The 14,702-nt window shown below is 42.2% G+C and overlaps 1 protein-coding gene and 1 non-coding gene across 2 annotated transcripts in view; one reads left to right on the top strand and one right to left on the bottom strand.

Moving 5' to 3' along the window:
• The first annotated feature begins 2,444 nt into the window (after nucleotides 1-2,444).
• The window catches only part of LOC109914838 (ankyrin repeat domain-containing protein 65-like), a 14,065-nt gene continuing 1,807 nt past the window's right edge, over nucleotides 2,445-14,702 (top strand). The window contains 4 exon segments of the mRNA XM_048614887.1: nucleotides 2,445-2,530; nucleotides 11,440-11,673; nucleotides 12,430-12,762; nucleotides 12,764-12,977. Of these exon segments, the coding sequence (XP_048470844.1) occupies nucleotides 2,445-2,530; nucleotides 11,440-11,673; nucleotides 12,430-12,762; nucleotides 12,764-12,977 (867 nt within the window).
• trnal-caa lies at nucleotides 6,938-7,019 on the bottom strand. The gene has a single exon. It is a non-coding gene; the product is annotated as a tRNA-Leu (tRNA).

The raw sequence follows: 14,702 nt of genomic DNA, 5'->3' as shown, positions 1-14,702 counted from the left end.
CAAGGTCTTTTCCCTCGGGTGGGAGAGTCCAAAACTAGAGGGCATAGGTTTAAGGTGAGATGGGAAAGATTTAAAAGGGATCCAACGGGTAACTTTTTTCGGCAGTGGGTGGTGTGTGTATGGAATGAGCTGCCAGAGGAAGTGGTGGAGGCTGGTACAATTACAACATTTAAAAGGCATCCGGATGGGTACATGAATAGGAAGGGTTTACAGGGATATGGGTCAAATGCTGGCAAATAGGACTAGATTTATTTAGAGTATCCAGTCAGCACAGACAAGTTGAACCAAAGGGTCTGTTTCCGTGCTGTGCAAATCTATGACTCTAAATCTCAATATAGCATTAGTCCAGAAATGTAAGGATTAAGCTGGCGTACTATCACACGAGTGAGGAGTTAGACTCGGCCCTTTTGAGACTTCCCCGCCATTCAGTAAGATGGTGGCTGTTCTATCTGCCTCTTCTGAAGGAGGTCAACTCTTCTGAACCACAGTTGCCCACATCCCTAACAGAAAAAAAAATCACTTAACAAATGAGGTAGTGCTGGAACCAATCCCAGCAGCTCAGCATTTCATACTCAAACAACTGGCTGCCTAAAGATATGTTTTGTAGTCTCTCTCCTCACACTCCTACTTCAAATGATAGTCTTGTGCCTGACTCCCCACCCTGAGGAAGTCATCTTTATCGATCAAAACTCTTAAAAAAAATCTGAATTAAATCTCCTGTTCTCCATTAAGTGGCAATAATACAACAAAACTGTCCTGTTAACTATAGTTTCTCAGCCATCACATCACCCCAATGAATATACTTCCCACAATAGCTTCTCTGTTGATTTAATGTACGTTTTGTGTGACATTTACCACCCTAACTGTAGTTTGATCACTGTTTTGTAAAAGTCTATCATTTGTTTGATTTAAATTTCTTTAATTGAGGTACAGACCAATTGAATTACCGTCTCATGTAACACAGGATGATGGTTAGTGAAGGACAGTGTTGATGGGCAGCAAAAGAGAGGGTGTGGGCAGCACAGGTTTAGAAATGAGCTGTAGTTACTGGAGGGTGTAAGTGAGAAGCTATCAAAGAGCATCTGTGGGAACTAGGAAGATCCAAAGAAATAATGTCTGATTTAAAAATAAGTTGTAAAGTAAGAAGGATGATGGTGTGATTTTATATTGACCTGATCTGCAATTTTAGATAGCTGTATTCGGTTATTACATGTATTTGTCTTGTGCTGAAAATAAGTGGCAATTTAATCTGTTATCTCTGGCTTGAGATTAGGTTCAGTGTTGTCACAATTCTCAAATCAACTTTATCCTATAACATGATTCAATATTAGAGTCAGAGATAGAGGGAGAGAAGGGGCCGAGAGAGAGAGAGAGAGTGGCCACTATGTCATACCAGGCGAACTGAATTGTTTGCAAATTCTGAATTCCAAACATGATTGGAATTCTACTGAAAATATCTTCGACACAATGATGGGGTTCCACACACATCGGCATCCAGCAGACAAAACACAGCCAAGTCAGTGGGCAGCATCAATAAGTAAAGTGAATAAAATCATAATGAGCCGACATAGATATAATCCAAGCACAGGAATTATTACAATACAAAAGGAACTATTCAGCCCATTGTTTATAACTAACCATTGTTGGAAGGAATTCATTTGTAACTGATAAGATAGTTCACGGTATCATTTATCAGGTAATTATGAATAAAGAGTTCAGCTTAGGTCAGTTCCCTCTAGTTGTATTTACAATGTGGTGTAGGTGACACTAAAACTCTTTGTTCCACCTGTTTATAAAGTGTACTATAGCCAATGCTGTATCAATCTCTGTTTTCATCTGTATAGACAATGTGATGTAACTGTTCTTGTTTAATTCTCTGTTACAATTGAACGTAACTTTTTTCATCAACAGTTCTGTTTGTTTACAGAGAAAGGGAGCAGTGAACAGGGACACTTAGTATCATGAGTGGGATTTATGGATGTTGTCACAGAGGATCACAGAATAGGAACAGACAGAAGGAAGCCATTCAGCATGTTATGTTTCTGCTATCATTAGGTGGTAGATATGTTATTGTCTAGATTTGACCAGACCCAAATGGTTTGTTCTAGATATTGTCCAATCAGCCTGTTCGGAGATGTTATTACACACCTTCGGAGCAGTTGGATCTTGATCCAGGCCTCCTGGGTCAGAGGAGGGACACTACCACTGTGCCACAATGTTTGTTCCATGTTAATTGTGTTAACGATCCTCACTCAAAACATTCCAATTAGATGAGAAATACAATTAGCTTACGAGAACTTTCAAGTGGCCTTTGTGAACAGTGTATTAGTAGAAAGAATTAAAACTCAATGCTGGTCAGTAACAGTGTTAAGGTGGGGACGAAATAATGAAACAGTCTTTTAATCTGCTTTTATAGTCTGAGGAAGCAGCCAAAGAGCTAGAAAATGGGTTTGATAGAATCCATAAATAGAACAGTGCCAGATAAAATTAATCGCAGGCAAGAGCAAGATGCTGCATGCTGGATGCAGAGGTGAGTGTTTGACATGTGGTGTAGACAGTGGCAAAACAAAGAAAGTTGAAATGTAATGCTACAGTGCCTTATTTCCCTCCGTATGATTCTGGTCCTTCTGTAATATTTAATATGTATCGTCTGTGGTACACTCAACAATCCAGGACTAAGTCAGGACAGGTCAGAAGCTGTCGAAGACATTGTTGCTGATCTACAATCAGACTTGCTTATAAATAGTAACAATTTTATGGTGCTGTGGTGGTGCCTCAGTCTCCAAGCCAGGAGGCCCAGGTTCAAGTTCCACCTGCTCCAGACATGTATCATAATACAACTGAACAGATTAATTAAAGATATCGACAAATCTCTGCATGGGGTACAGTGATTATGTCTCTACCTCTGGCCCAGCAGTCCCAGGTTCAGGTCCCACCTGCCCATGTTGATTCAGATAACTATCTCTGCCTGGAGGTCAAAACATACGTGTCTGTGCTCTCATAATCACGGTGATCTGACCTGAGCAATTTGTGGGAAGCTGAGCACAATGGTATAGGTTCCCTATAGAGAGAGTTACAGGCATTAAATAGGGAACATTAGACAAACACAGGGTGCTGACAGGACCCCAGAAGTAGTAAGCAGTTTAGGAGCAATACTGGGATTAGACTAAAGAACAGGCAACACTGGGAATTGGTAGTGCAGGTAGAACCTGAAGATTCATTCATGGTCAGTGGGGTGGAGTTGGGCAGATGGCGTTTTTTTTGCGGTGTGGTGTGGCATTGGCTAAATAAATGAAAATAGGCTGAGCAGCCTCCAGTGTAAAATCATGCTGGCACTGGTGATTGAGAAAGTATGATGGGGTGGATTCTTTGGCTGAGATGCTACGTCAGATGGATTATAAATTCCCAGTAAATGTTATACGAGAAATATATCAAACACACATATTTTAGCGTTAATTAGAAAAGCAAGAAGCCCTGAGGGGGCACCACAACACCGTCCCTCAATACACCATCTGTACGTTACTTGAAGCTGGGACCAGAGACGGGCTCAAGTCAACAGTGACTGTTATCGCTGAGAGGGGACACAAGGGTGAGTCTGTGATCAGACAAGAGACACCAGCAGAGGTTGTGATTTGTGGAGTGCAGGTTTCCACTGGGTGGAGGATCAAGTGTGTCCCTGAGCCCTTCGGGGTCACTCTTTTCATGAAAAGGCAAAGTACTGTGCAAAGGCTGGAGACCTGAAATTAAAACAGAAAGTGCTGGATAAACTCAGCAAAGAGAGAAACAAGGTCAACAGTATAACTTTCTTCTGGTGCAGTCTTCAGCTCATGGAATGAATGTTATTCCAATAGGTCAGGCAGCTGATCCAGGGTATTGTTTCTCTTGTGTTAGCTGTGAAGAATTCAGGGTTGTATTATATAGCTGACTCCTGGAGCTGATAAGTTAGTTCCTTCACAATATACAAGGAACCATTGAGCAACTGATGTCATCTGTAGGGGAACCATAGCAATCCATGCAGAGGAATATCCTCACTTCTGTATCTCTGAGTCAGGTCAGACCAAGGCACTGATCAGACAATGGTTCTTGGAGGAGCACAGCAGGCCAGGCAGCATCAGAGGGGCAGGAAAGTTGACGTTGCGTGTCAGGACCCTTCTTCAGAAATGGGGAGGGGAAGGGAGCTAGGAAATAAATGAAAGGTCACCCCTCAGCCTCTAGTGCTCCAGGGAAATTAGCCCCAGCCTATTCTGCCTCTCTCTAAAGCTTAAAACTCAAAAAAGGGATTTGCTTTTGGTCGGTCTGATACTCCTCCACTTTCGTCTGTCTCCTGCCTCATACTTGTTTCATTTTTTCTTTACTTTTCTTGGCTCGTACTTTACCGTCTTTCTTTAATCCCATCTCTCTTTTTAGCTCCTTCATCTGTTTTCTTTCTATCTATCTGTCTTTTCTTTCCATCTCCTGGAGATCCTGCCTGGGCTGTAACCTGGATATGGTGAAGGAATCTAGTGGAAATGGTGATGAACTGGGTGCAATAAACAGCAGGGCAGACAGGATTTGAAAAATGGGATCGAGGAATCTAAACTAAAAATTCGCAAGAAGCATGCAGATTTGTCAAAAGCAGTAAGAATGTTTTAATAAGAAGCAGGAACAGGGGGTTTCCAAAACAAATGGTGAGTACGTTTAGAAATGGCTGAAACTGGGATCCCAGAAAAAGGAGGAAGAGGAACTTCGAATACACAAAGGTCAAGAATTTGGAAGCCAGTTTCTGCTAAATGCTAACTAAAGGTGTCCCATCATGTTCCAAGAACTGCCAGATTTTGTTTGATAACCCTCCTCTGAAGTAAGAGTAGAGACTGTAAAACGGTCAGCACTGCCATCTGCTGCTATTTAGCAGTACTGCAGCTGAATGTGATTTCCCACCACCTCCCCCCCAAGATTTTACTAAATTGCAATTACATTTTTCAACAAATTTCACTTTAATTGAAAGATAGACTCCTGCGAAAATAATTGTTGAGTTATTTGGTGCCACAGTGGATCCACTTTGATCAAATGAGCATGAGGTGACTGCAGAACTGCGCCAGTTTTGTAAAGGTTGTTCATGGGCGTCACTGGCTAAAGCAGCATTTATTGTCCATCACTAATTGCCGGAGTCACATGTGTGGCTGGAGTCACATGTCAGCTAGACCCTGTAAGTCTGGTAGATTTCCCTTCCCTAAAGGACATTAATAAACAAGATACAACCAGACGTTACTGGAACAACTCTGCAGGTCTGGCAGCATCTGTGGAGAGAAAGCAGAGTTAATGTTTCAGGTCCAGTAACACTTCCTCAGAACAGAAGGATCACTGGACCCAAAATGTTAACTCTGCTTTCTCACCACAGATGCTGCCAGACCGTTAAGTTTTCCCAGCAAATATCTAGTTTTCAGAACCTGCAGTTCTTTGTTCAGTAAATCCGATTGTTATTTTAAAAGTAACACTTGTCATTATAGATAGTAAGAAGTGCAGATGCTGCAGTCAGAGATAACACAGTGTGGAGCTGGAGGAACACAGCAGGCCAGGCAGCATCAGAGGAGCAGGAAGGTTGATGTTTCAGGTCAGGACCCTTCTTCAGAAAAAAAAAGAAAGGTCCTGACCTTTCCTGCTTTCCTGCTCCTCTGATGCTGCCTGGCCTGCTGTGCTCCTCCAGCTCCACTTGTTATTAGACTAACTTTTTAAAAAATCTCTAGATGCTTATTGAATTCAAATATCATCATCTGCCCATGATGGGATTCAAACCCGTGTCCCTGGAACATTAGCCTGAGGCTCAAGATTGCTAATCTAGTGAGTTTACTACTACAGCAACACTTCCCACAGAGGTACCATATCATGAAGTTTTCAATCCTGGTCAATGAGATGGAGAGTGAGAAAGGATTAATGGAATCATTCTCCTAAGCTCTTTCCCCATCCTGACATTACATCTGTAAACCATGAGGTTGTGCTGTCAACATCCTGTGGAGCTACTTACAGTGTCACTCCCACAAATTACTAAATCTGCTCTCTCTATAGTTTAGGTCAACGCCGACCCATCGATGCCAATTCAATGCAAATAAAGCATCCAGGCAATTCAGCTCAGTAAGTAGCTGCAAGAAAGAAACCAAGAGAAATGGTCCTCAAATGTCTCAACATTGAGCAAAGGAGAGTGTGACCAGCTGTTTTCTGCTGGTTAGTGAACTTGGCCATTGGTTCCTGAATTTGGAAAGTTCCCTTCCTTCCTGTGGTGGGGAATCAGCAGGAGACTATTTGTAGCTATGCCAGAAAACATATTACAGTGTAGGAGGCCACCGCGGTGTCTATTTTATTTGTTTGATTAAATTTTAATCAAAACAGGATGTTCAAGGTTAAGCACCCGTGGGAAATGCTATTTCATCAAAGGCAGGAGCGCAAGTCAATTATTGAAGTTCTAACATATTTCAGAATAAAGGCACCTTCTGTGATATGATTGGATCAATCACTGTGGGAACGGCTGCAGTTTCTGGCTGCTGTCCAACGCCATTTTATTGTTGGGATGCTTCGACTGCTTAATGCCTCCATTATAGCTGAGAAATAGGCCATTCAGCCCAACAAACAAGCCTCCCCACACACGCCCCACACCCCTCCACCCCACACCCACCCCACCCCCACCCCACGTAATTCATATTAGTGTGAGATCCTCATCGCAAAATACAAAAGGTGTTTTAAGAGCTAAACTCTGGGCAGTTTTGCACAGTGTTCCTTTCTTGAATCAATCTTATGGAGTTTTCTGCTGTAGGGAACTCGGGGTCCAGTATAGGTTCAGCTCCCTCAAGAACCACTCAATGACTGCCATATTCAGCCTTCTGGCTTACCTACAAGCCCCTTAGATGTGAGTTTGAGTGAAAAATCACCCAACACAAAGTCATTTAAAACCTGCAAGCTGCAGAAATGTGGTCAGCAGGATTTGAACCTGCATGGGGAAACCCAAATGGATTTTGAATCCATTGCCTTAGCCACTTGGCCATGACTACAAGCCCCTTTTTTTTCTTCCTTCAGCTCCACACTGTGTTATCTCCTGGCTTCCCTGGTTTCCCTTGACATTAGGTTTAACAAGCACGTCTAACCTGTCCGATAGCAGTTGACAGGAAATATGTGGCTCCATGTCCAAGAGAGGGCCTATGTCAGATGTAGACATGAAAAGAGGTGCCTAGAATGTGGAATCTGATGAAATATTTAGCCCTGACAATTAGTAAATCTCGAATCTGCTTCATGGGAGTGTGCCCCGCGGTTAGCTCTGCCTCCAGCTGCAGCCTGCAATGAGCCAACCCCAGTGGATGCAGGCTGCGGCAACTTTGAATGCCAAAGGCATCACAATATCAACTGGCCTGGAGGCTTGTGGCTCTCCTCAGACATCTCCACTGTTTGAAAACCAAACTGAAGGGTCTAGGCCCGAAACGTCAGCCTTCCTACTCCTCTGATGCTGCTTGGCCTGCTGTGTTCATCCAGCTCTGCACCTTGTTGTCTCGGATTCTCCAGCATCTGCAGTTCCTACTATCTCTGTCTACACAGCTGCTCACCATCACTCAAGGTCTGGGCCGGAAGACTCCATGGACAAGGTGGGCCACCTTCAAACAGCCCTCTTACCTCTTGGATTCCTTGTTTGGCCATGTACAACATCCTGACATCCCTTCACATGTGACTGCTGCGGCTGTTCCTCCAGTTTGTAAAGGATGGCCACTATCACAGCCATTTTAAAACGAGATCTGAATTATATCCATGCAGTTATCCGGGGAATCCTTCGGTCTCCATGTGCAATACCAGGAGAAATTAGGAATGTTTTCCTTATTGGTATCACTTATATTGAATTGAATTGAATTGAATTGAATTAGCTTTATTGTCACATGTACTCAAATGACTGCCCTGAAAAGTTTACAAGTCGCCACTTACAGCGCCATCTTAGGTACAAAGGTACCCAGGTACAGAATCTTCAGTTACAGCTTAATTACAGTGTAACAATGTCACCAATACACAGCGTCAACTGAAGTACAGAGCACCTAGGATCAATCCTTAGTTACAGAATAGAGAAATGAAGAAAGAGAAGTTATGTTATTGCTATACACTGTATAACCATAGGTCAGAAAAACAAGAAGCAAAGTTAAAAAGACATATATCACAGTCTCTCTCTAAGGGGTGTTTGCAGCAGACCAGCGCAGGGGGCCTGTATGTGGTCTCACTGCTGGCTGCCACCAGACTCCACACTGGGCCATTAAATACTCCTACTTAGTCCCTTTTCAAACGCACAACTTGGGAGTGAAATAGGTGCTGAGAGGATTAGCAAAATAATCTCACAGTGATCCTTATCACAGACCCACTTAGTAAATGAAGGGTATTATTTATCAGAGACGCTCAGCTAGTTAGTACTTCTTTGGATTATGTCTCAAAGGAACTACACAATAGCCACTTTCCCAAACTCTATCATTTGTTCCTTGAACAGTATTGAGCTGCTTTTTCAATTCTGGCAAAAATCCGTCCCCATTTACACTCTCACAGTCCAACAGTACCTTCTCAGGAACTGTTAAGGAGCAGCAACAAATGCTGACCCAGCCTGCAAAGGCCACATCTCCTGAATCAACTTTAAAAAAGATTCAATGACTATAAACCAATCACAAGACCGAATTCTTGACGAAGTTTGTCTTTCTATTAATATAGGAAGGATATTATTAAGCTGGAGAGGGTTCAGAAGAGACTTACCAGGATGTTGCCGGGTATGGAAGGTTTGATTTATAAAGAAAGGCTGGATAGGCTGGGACTTTTTCACTGGAGCATTGGAGGTTGAAGGGTGACATAATAGAGGTGTAAACTCATGAGAGGTATAGATAGAGTTAATGGTAGGTGCCTTTTCCCTAGGATGGGGGATTTCAAGACTAGGGGACATATTTTTAAGGTGAGGAGAGAGATTTAAAAAAGGCATGAGGGAAAACTTTTTTTACACAGAGGGTGGTTCACATGGAATTAACTTCCTGAGGAAGTGGTGGATGCGGGTACAGTTATAATGTTTAAAAGACACTTAGATAAGTACATAAATAGGAAAGGTTTGGAGGAAATGGACCAGGAGCAGTAGGTGAGATTAGTTTAGTTGGGATTACATTCGGCATGGACTGGTTGGATCGAAGGGTCTGTTTCCATGCTGTGTGACTCTATGACTCTATGACTCTATTGACCCATTGCAAACAACTAGTGATCGTTGTACACCCTGACAGAATAGTGCTGCAGACACACCAAGGAGGGCTGGTCTTCGCACCTCATGACTGAACCTGATAGAAACAGAATAAATTGATGATTTTTAAAGTACTTGTCATCAGGTATTGTTCTTACATTATAAGCACATAATTCCTTCACAGTGTTTTGTACTTAAATGACATTCTTCGAGAAAAATTGCTTCATTAATTGAAAAAGTAGATGATTTTTAAAATTTCTTCCTTTACATTAATCAGAATGGAAGTCATATGTTAAAAGACTCTGTTTTAGCAACTTGCAGATGCACTCCACTCAAATGATAGTTGAGCTAATGGTCAATAATGAGGTGCCTGATTCAATACTGTTTCCTTCAGTAATTCACATAAAAATCATCCAGGCCATTGTGTTTCAGAGCAGAGTTCAGGGCTGGATATTATAACGAGACAAGACAATGTTAGAAACAAAACACCAAGAATAAGTTAGAATAAGACAAATAACTGAGATAACAAGGTGTAGAGCTGGATGAACTCAGCAGGCCAAGCAGCATCAGAGGAGCAGGAAAGCTGACGTTTCGGGCCTAGACCCTTCCTCTGATGCTGCTTGGCCTGTTGTGTTCATTCAGCTCTACACCTTGTTATCTCAGATTCTCCAGCATCTGCAGTTCCTACTATCTCTAAAACAAATAACTGTTGATTGTGGAGATCTGAAACAAAAACAGAAATTGCTGGTGAAACTCAGCAGATCTGGCAGAAGCTGTGGGGAGAAAACAGAGTTAGCGTTTCCAGTGACTCTTCTTCAGACTGATAAGTTAGATATAGAGGGAATTTTTCATCAGCAGCACGTTGTGATTGTGCAGGTAAATGGCTGGTATTTTGTCAAGGTTTTTGCATCTCATCAATGAAACAAAAATGATGCAAATTGGGATGGGCCTCTCTGCCTCCCCCTTATAGACCATAAGACATAGGAGCAGAATAGGCCAATTGGCCCATCAAGTCTGCTGCAGCATTCAATGAAGTCACGGCTGATCTGATAATCCTCAACTCCACTTCCGGGTCTTTTCCCTATAACCATTGACTCCCTCACTGATGAAAGACCTGATACCTCAGCCCTGACTATACTTTAATAATCTAGCCCCGACAGCCCTCTGCAATAAATCATTCCACAGATTGAAGAAGAAATTCCTCCTCAGCTAGGTCTTAAATGTGTGACCCCTTCTGCCCTCTGGTTGTAGAGCTCTCCCATAGGGGGAAATAATCTTTCTGCATCTACCAGGTCAAGACCTGTGAGAATCTTGGATGTATAACCTCCACTTTTCCTCTAATAGTTCTAAACTTTCTTGTCTTCAAAACATCCTTTGTATGACCTGCTGGCTAAGATTTTCCGCTCTTTGGTTCCCGTCTCCTGCTGTTCTTGTCTCATTAAAAAAAACAGGAAATAACAGGAAAGTGAGCGCATGCAGATAAATGTTCCTGTAAATGTATCCCCTGCTTTTTGCAAGTGTCAGTGAAGTAGTAAGACAGGATAGTTCTTGCTACCTCTTTGTAGGTTTGGCTATATCTTAAGAAATGTTAACAGGCTCCTGGCCATGGTATGACTGGCCTCAGCTTTGAAGAGTTGGTTGTGCAGATTTGTGAGACCTTTAACAAGTTGTGACATTTCTCAGCTTTTGCCTTTTGTTTTGTGAATCCTCCAACAGCTTTCTCAATGCTGGATATCAAGAACACTCAGGCATGCTTGAGCTGAGGGTAGGAAAGCACAAATTGTAGGAGCTATGATATATTCTGCACCTGTCCCAAATTTCTAAAAAGGTTTTATGAAGGACAAATATTGAAAATACCAGATCCCACACCAATTTCCATCTCTCAAGTTCAAATTCTGAATGGACCTCTCTAACTTGCAATAATGTTGATCTTGTTAATATTGATCTTGCCTAGGGCACCTCCTGTGCAGCTGTAACCTTGTATGCCTCACTGTCTAAGCTCCCTATGATCTGTATGTCCTTGTTTGCTATGATCTGTCTGTACTGCTCGCAAAACAAAACTTTTCACCGTACTCAGGTACATGTGACTAAAATAAATCAAGGCAAATCAGTATGCAGCTCCTTTTCCTATCCCTTTTCTATTCCAATTATACTGTGTCATTTTTTTTTAATCATACACATACAGACATTACCCCACAAAACATTCAAAAGATTGTTTTCTTTGTATTTTCCAGTTTTGAATGGTTTGTTAAGCTCACTGACTCTGGACAGGAGGAGGACATCCCTGGGATGACAACGGAATTGTTTTGGAGACTAGTGGATAACAGTGAAGCAGTCAGTGAGGTGGAACATGATATGACAGGAGGCATAAAACAGGGCAAATGGACTGATCTCCACCAGGGTGTTTATAGTGGCAACACCAGCTTTGTGAAAATGCTGTTACAGCATGGTGCTCCAATAGATGGCAGGTAGGCAGCCAGTTATTGCTGGGAAAAAGCATTGACCCAGAGAGACATTGTGAAATGGCGTAATGTACATACCATAGGAGTCAGTAGGATAGTATTGTAGATAGCTTACACACAGCTCTCTGGGCACCAAGCGACCAATGTTTCTCCTTCAAATCCTTTGATGGTTTCAAAATCCTCCTGGATACCCTAAGCTACTCTTCTGGGCAATGAACATTCTTCATCAATCTTCTTTCACTTCTCCTTCGTGCTGATGGCAGGTGTGAGGAGTTTGAGAATTTCCTTGAATCCAAACTTCAGCCAATTTGGCTGCCTCTTCTTCTGAGCTCAAGAGGTTCCATCATATAAGAGCATTCAATGGAACGAAATACTGCACAGTGGAAGAGGCTCAGTGTTGCAAAGTTCAAATACATTGAGTTTTGATCCCCATTCAGAGCCTTGGCACATAGAGGAACTTTCTCTTCTAAGTCTGCCAGAGTTTTTTTAAAATCTCAGGTGATAGTATAAACTGGGGAGTGGATTGATAGTGGTCGATAATCAGATGATTTTTCCCTGTCCCTGTTTGTATTCTAGTATGTTAGAGAATGACTGCAGAATAGAATATGTTTAATTTTGGTAATTTAGAAGGGGGCATTTTCTGAAGCTTTTCTCAGAAAATGAACAAGGCTGGGTAGAATCCATGACAGCGCAGCTTGAACACATTGCGTGGGAAGAGTTAAGCATTTAGCTGTTCTGACATTGTCATCTTATTACTCGCAGGGATGAATATGGGTGGACTGCTCTACATCATGCAGCATTTAATGGCTGTCTGGTGGTGGTTAAGTTTCTCGTTCACCGGGGAGCACCAATCGATGCCACAGACACACATGGCTGGACTGCTCTTCATTGAGCTGCATGGAATGGGCACAGCCAGATTGCTGAGTACTTGCTGCATCGGGGAGCTTTGACAAGTGCACGTACCAGTTCTGGGCAGACACCATTGCATTGTGCAGCTGCAAGTGGGCACATATTGACCTTGCAGCAACTCCTGAGCTACGGTGCCAGCCAAGACACGTATGATGCAAGACGCTGGACTCCATTGCACTGGGCAGCTGAGTGATCAAGCCCACATAGTAGAATTGCTACTTTCGAAAGGAGCTTCAGTCAATTATACAACAAGTGACAACATGACAGCTTTGCATCTGGCAGTGGAAGTTGGAAACAGAGAAATTATTCAATTGCTGCTGGACAACAGAGCCTGGCTCAATGCTGAAGGTGCTGTGGGAAGGACTGCATTATCAATTGCTGCTGCTAATGGCCATCAGGAGGTAGGTTCAGACCACAGTTCTAGTGTTAACATGACAAACAATATATCACAGCCATGATCACAATGCATTGGTAGAACCAGATTGCACATAAGCTTCTTCTGTTTCTGTTTGGCATCCAAGCACAAACACAGTTCTTAAAATTACTACAGCCAAGCTCATCCATACTTTATATATCAGTGAAGGGCTAAAATGTGCCATATTCTACACCTTGCCTCCCTAACCTTCAATTTTATGAACAGACTTCTTTGGAAAGTTGGGAGTGGGAATGTGTTGGTAATTCTGATGAAGGGTCACTGGACTCGAAACATTGACTCTGCTTTCTCTCCACTGGCAGATCTGCTGAGTTTCTCCAGCAATTTTCTGTTTTTGTTTCAGAACTTCAGCATCTGTAGTTCTTTGTTTTATTTGTGCATATTCAGGTCTGTCAGAGATACCTTCAGGGTTTTAAAGATATTATTCATGCCTGAAAATGATACATTTATGGAAATTGACTCGCACGATGAGAATATAGCCCAGAAGTGTGATGATACAATCCCCTGGCATCCAACCAGAATGCTCATGTAATTTGCATGCTCAGTGTTTCCAATGCTGCATTGAGTTAACATTGGAAGAAGTGAAGTTTGGTGAACTCAAATTTATAGAGGAGTAATGACGATAATTCATTACAATTTCAGCCAATCATCCAACATTTCTGGCCACTTCACCTCACGTTTGCAGATCTGACTAATTGTGCTGATGATCTTGCTGCTCCAAAAGTGAAACCATCTTTTTGATGTCTACATTTCAATGTCTAAATTCCTGACTGCAGTAACAACTTATAGTCAAAAGTAATGTAACTCATATACCAGCCAATTTATCTTGCTTCTGTTTAGAAAAAATAACAAATAAAGCTAGTCTTAGTACTCTAGAGAGTGAAACTGAAGAATTAAACAAGGAAGTGGCAAAGGTATTGAATAAATACTTTATTACACAAGAGCAGATGCAGGGGTAACATATTAGCATGGGGAAAAGATTGGCTTAACTAATAGGAAGCAGAGAGTAAGGACAAATGAGATTTCTGGTTGGCAAGCTGTAACTAGTGGTGTGGCACAGGGATAGTGTTAGGGCTTCAACTTTTACGATCAATATCAATGACTTGAAAGAAAGAGCCAAATGTATAAGAGGTGGATTTGCCAATGACATCAACGTAGGTAGGAATGAAGGAAGGAGCTAAAGAGTCTATGAAGGGTTAATGGTAAGTTAAGTGAGTGGGCAAACATTTGGCAGATGGAATGTAATGTGGGAGAATGTGAACTTGTCGCCTTTCACAGGAAGAGTGGTAAAGCAGTATACTATTTAAGTAGAGTGAGATTTGCAGAACTTGGAGGTACAGGGAGATCACAATATATTAGTATACAGGTACAGCAAGTAATTAGGAAGGCAAATAGAATGTTGTCGCTTATTGCAAAAGGAATAGAATATAAAAGTAGGAAAGTTTTACTGCTGCTGGACAGCGCCCTGTGAGACCACATCTGGAATACAGCATATAGTTTTGTTCTGGGATAGTAGAAACTGCAGATGCTGGAGAATCTGAGATAACAAGGTGTAGAACTGGATGAACACAGCAGGCCAAGCAGCATCAGAGGAGCAGGAAAGCTGACGTTTCGGGCCTAGACCCTTCTTCAGAAAATCATTTCCTGATTTCCTGCTCCTCTGATGCTGCTTGGCCTGCTGTGCTCATCCAGC

This window comes from Rhincodon typus, chromosome 31 (genome assembly GCF_021869965.1).
Source record: "Rhincodon typus isolate 14 chromosome 31, sRhiTyp1.1, whole genome shotgun sequence".
Taxonomy (NCBI): domain Eukaryota; kingdom Metazoa; phylum Chordata; class Chondrichthyes; order Orectolobiformes; family Rhincodontidae; genus Rhincodon; species Rhincodon typus.
This window is presented reverse-complemented; position numbering and strand designations above follow the sequence as displayed.